The sequence below is a fragment of the Homalodisca vitripennis genome, chromosome 6 (genome assembly GCF_021130785.1).
Source record: "Homalodisca vitripennis isolate AUS2020 chromosome 6, UT_GWSS_2.1, whole genome shotgun sequence".
In the NCBI taxonomy this organism is placed as follows: Eukaryota; Metazoa; Arthropoda; class Insecta; order Hemiptera; family Cicadellidae; genus Homalodisca; species Homalodisca vitripennis.
In genome coordinates this window covers 72,421,359-72,425,928 of record NC_060212.1, presented here as the reverse complement: position 1 = coordinate 72,425,928, position 4,570 = coordinate 72,421,359, and the positions used below count along the sequence as shown (strand labels likewise).

Below are 4,570 nucleotides of genomic sequence, written 5' to 3'. Positions count from 1 at the left end.
TAGGCCGCAGTGGCGTAGCTACCTTCAGTGGCACCCGGTGCGGAAGTTGGTGGTGTCTCCCCATCGAAAGTAAAAAGCAACACATTTTATATGATAAAGGTTATGGGTATTTCGATCCTACAGTTAACTCAACGCGCAGGCAGTTGTCTATTCTATTAAACGCGTACCTTGGATTTGCGAACTATAGTGAGACAGGAGAAGTGCAAGAAGAACAAAATTATATTTACTTGCTGGTAATAATTGTAGAAATAGGTTAAGTGAAACTAACTTGACTCTTTGTTAGATCTGAAATGAAATTTTAAACTCAAAAAATGTTATATTGTCATCTTAGACAAAAGCTACATTTGAATGGCATTAGCTTTTAATATTGATTTATTATTATGTTGAACCTTAGCCTGTTTACAACCAAAACCTTAGGTCCTCAAAACATGTCAGTGAGTTTATTCAATTTTGTAACGATAAATAGACTAAGAATTGGACATGCTTGGGTTAATGAAACCCTATTTAAGATAAATTGTTATTTCACTCCGTTATGCCTCAAATGCAATGCAGGTTCCATAGAAAGTCTTCAACATTTAATCTTTGATTGTGTGCAATATAACGACTTCAGACATGAATTGCTCACTAAACTGAAAGCGAAGAAAATAGATCCACCTTATATATATTGAAAGATCTTTTAACAAGCTTTGATATGGAAATAATACTGGAAATTGTAAGTTTTCTTAAATCTATAAATAAGGTAATATAACAAAAATAAAAACACAAACTAACATAACTTAAGTCTTGAAAGTGACGTTACATACAAGAATGTTTATCGAGGTTCCATGCTCAAAGTAAGCAGAACCTGCTGAAACTCAGCAAACAAGAAGAAAGAAGAAGAAGAGTTTATTCAATAATTAATTGTGAACCAGATATTATGATTGCTAACAACGTATTTTCAATTGATAATAATTATTGATTCATTCCGATTAATTTAGCGGCTGTTACTGGAAAAAACACTACTCATTTTTTAAATATCGATTTTGTATTGAGCCTTGTTTTATTATTAAATATGAGGCAAAAGGGCAGTACTTATTTTTGTGGTGTATATCATGGTTATGTTAAAACCAAACTAAATCCTAGACGCCTTATTGAGTTTAGTTCGAAAGACCTGTCAACTCCGCCACATAAATTCTAGTATTAGGGCTAGACGCCGGATAGAGGTATCAACATTTGTTGAAACGTTTTAGGGTACTTTAGTATTATCCGGAAGCCACTAATTTTCGAGTTTTTCTTGCGAGGGACGTAAATCACTACATAATTAGAAAGGAGGTCTCTTATGTCCCTATCTACTACCTGTTATTACATGATATAAGGTTGTCATAAATACTAGTAGTACCAAAGTTAAAGATAACTTTTACGAACGGTCATATGAAACGACCTTGAATTTAATTACTATCCTGAGGGATTTTCCTTTTTTTTCGCCAGAAGAGTGGGGTGCACCCGAGGCTTCAGTTCGCACTGATACCATGGCATTTCCGATCGGTACTTCCCCATCTCAGATCACGTCCCAGATCATCCAACTTTTGTGACGTCAGTTCATGTTGGCACATGATCTAAGGGGTAAGTGTAGAATGACATCGGCGCCACCCCGCACTTTTGGAGAAAAAAGAAAAACATCCTCGGTATAGTACCTGAATTTAAGCTCATATCACGTGAGCGCTCGTTACAGTTTTATAATAACCTAATAAAAATAGTAGATGGGAACAGAGTGGCCTCTTTCTCGCCGATATCGTTTCCTTTTGAGAAGCAGAAAACAAGAAACGATCGTGTAATTTTCACAGTAAGTCAAATAAAGTTCGATATTTTTAGTAATGTAGGTTTTTAGTTCCTTGGTAAGAAAGAGTTTTCCAACATTATTGACTTCCTGATAATAGCAAAGTACCTGAGTTTATCCATTGTTAATATTTATATACATAAATGTTTAGTTCAGTAAAATATGAAGACAAAAAATACAAGTGGTAATGAAACTTGATAGCAAAACAAATGTTCAAAATACCATTAAAGCTTTATTGACAAATTTGTAAGGAAAATGAATACATACAATAATTTACCAATGAGAACAGGTATTTGTAACGTGACTGGAAACATACTTGGATCGTTCCAAACGAAAACATTTTTATTTAAACTTCTGCTCCTCCCGACGAATAGCCTCAGTATGCTTGTCGATCTGGTCCCTGTGGTACTTTATCTTCTTGTCACAGTCGTCTCGGAGTCGCTTCAGTTGGTACTTCTGGAGGTTGTAGAAGTACTGATCCTCTTGCGCCTTCTCTCGCTGGGCCAGCACGCCCCCTGCCTCTCGGACAGCTCCGGCATAGCAAGCCCTGGGGGCGCACGTCTTCAGTCCACGCACTATTGTAGTGACAAGTGACGCCATTGCAGTTTGGAATTTGGAACGTGTAAAGGTTACGTAACGTTTGCAGCGTTTAAAGAAAATTTGCAAACATATTGTTGTTCGCTCGAAATTATTGTTTATTAGCTGAACAATCAGATGGTCAAAACAGCTGTGTTTGATTGATCAAAGACTTACGTTATATGCAATCCTCCAAATATGTATAATAGGTGATAATATAATAGGTTGCAGACAATTTAGCATAAAAAATACGGGTGTATTAACAATGTCCAATTTTATTCCGCTGCTTAAATTATTATAAGAATACAGAATACTTTAGATATTATTTATTTTATTTTAAAATCAAAGCTACTCTTCTTCTATCCTTTTTATTTTGTGGAATTGTCATCGTCATATTTGTGTGAGATGGAGCTAAAAATGTATATTCCAACAACTATTGAACGAAATACCTCACAAAATATCGTTGTTACTCAAATTTAGTTTACTGAATTCACTTAAATATCAATAAATACACATTTTAATATACTTCATAATAAATAGTTATATATGTTGTGAATAGGATAATAAAATAAGTGTGGAAATGTTAACAATCGTAACAAGTAACAATAAGTACTGTTACTTTCTCACAAATAACATATAGAGCTAGCACACAAAAGCTATTTGTGCAATACAGTTGAATAAATAACCAATGGTTTGTTAAGGAAATCACACTGATAACAAAAAGAATAGAATAGAAATACTTCTTTATTTGTGTTAACAACTAATGATATACAGAAAACGTTGAGAAAAATCTCTGTACGCAAATGGTGCCAAAGTTACGTCATGTTCACTCAGATAAAAATGTACAGTGCATCTTGTACACTTAAATTCGACTTGAAAAATTGTTAGATCATCTCCGCTTGATTGACTGGTTACCCAAGTATGCTGAAGAAAATACTGGGACTCCCACTAAACAAACCCAAACTAAGTACAACGATTTGGACACCAACAACAGATTCAGCTTATGCATAAATGTTGAAGACTTTGTGCTCTTTAATTGTATTCAGAAAGGTTTTCCACGAACACTACTTCAGCTTGTATAGGAATACTCTCATAAGATACGGCTAGGTTATCTCCCGGCTTGTTATTATTATCCCCGTAAATACCATCCTCACCTTAAAGTGGATTTTCAGAGTGAACAGTATTGTTTTGAGGATGTAGTACTGTTTCCAAGATATGGAGGAAGATAATATCAATAGCTATTATTAGATAAATACAATGTATATGTAGGTAAATTATATATTTGCCATCGTTCTGTGTTACTTAACATCAGTAACAGTACTCTTCGATATCTGCAATCTCATCTCTTCTTCTGGTTGGCAACTAACGTAAAACATAACGCTCCGATATGATTTGTTCTACTAAATTTTAGGTTAGCTATTCACCTGATGAAAATATCAGATTACAGATGTCATAACGCAGTGTCATCACTAAACAATGCCAAATGTCCTGAAAATTATGTTTCCTTCACAATCCTTCTATCGTCAAAAACAAGCTATTTAGACAAATTAATAACATCAGTTACAAGTCTGGGATTTAATTTACCTTTAATGCATATATTTTATTTGAAAAATCATAGTTAATTTTCTATTAAATGTTTAAATAATCGATTTAAATTCTTTGGTTTCATGCTTTAAAATAACACTTTATAAACATTATTTATGTTATTTTGTACCATTATTATGTTACCATATATGTTATTATGGTACCAGGTTTACAATCATATCATTGTTTCCTGATATTAATAAGTAGGTAGTATAGATACTTAGAAAACTTAATCTAATTGTAATAACTTAACTCACTAATTTATTATCCAACTTTACGGAACAGTTGTATCGTAATCTTTTTGAACTGATAAATATTATTTTATAGAAATGATTAAATCAGAGAAAACGAATATAAACCTTCCTAAAGCTTTAAAGTATTATTTGTCTGTAACATGAGTTCATCACTGAAGTCAAAATGAAGTGGTTTTTGTTTGGCGCCAATTAGATAGCTTCAAATATTGGGTTAGTTGACGTGGCCCAGGGTCAGTAAAACTTCAAACACTTTCTCTGAAAAGCGCCATCACCGTTTGTTGTCCGACTCTTGTCCACAAACCTGGGAAGTTGGACAAGGAGTGGTCCTCACTCAGTCACC

The 4,570-nt window shown here is 33.8% G+C and overlaps 1 protein-coding gene across 1 annotated transcript; it reads right to left on the bottom strand.

The window, feature by feature from the left end:
* Positions 1–2,028: 2,028 nt before the first annotated feature.
* Positions 2,029–2,509, bottom strand: LOC124365219 (ATPase inhibitor mai-2, mitochondrial-like). Its single transcript, XM_046821182.1, has one exon. The coding sequence runs from the start codon at positions 2,414–2,416 to the stop codon at positions 2,159–2,161; it is 258 nt and encodes an 85-aa protein (XP_046677138.1). The 5' UTR covers positions 2,417–2,509; the 3' UTR covers positions 2,029–2,158.
* Between the last annotated feature and the right edge of the window lie 2,061 nt (positions 2,510–4,570).

Bases quoted from the DNA above. Each gene is read 5' to 3' on its own strand.
- LOC124365219 (XM_046821182.1), bottom strand. From the start codon at position 2,416: ATGGCGTCACTTGTCACTACAATAGTGCGTGGACTGAAGACGTGCGCC.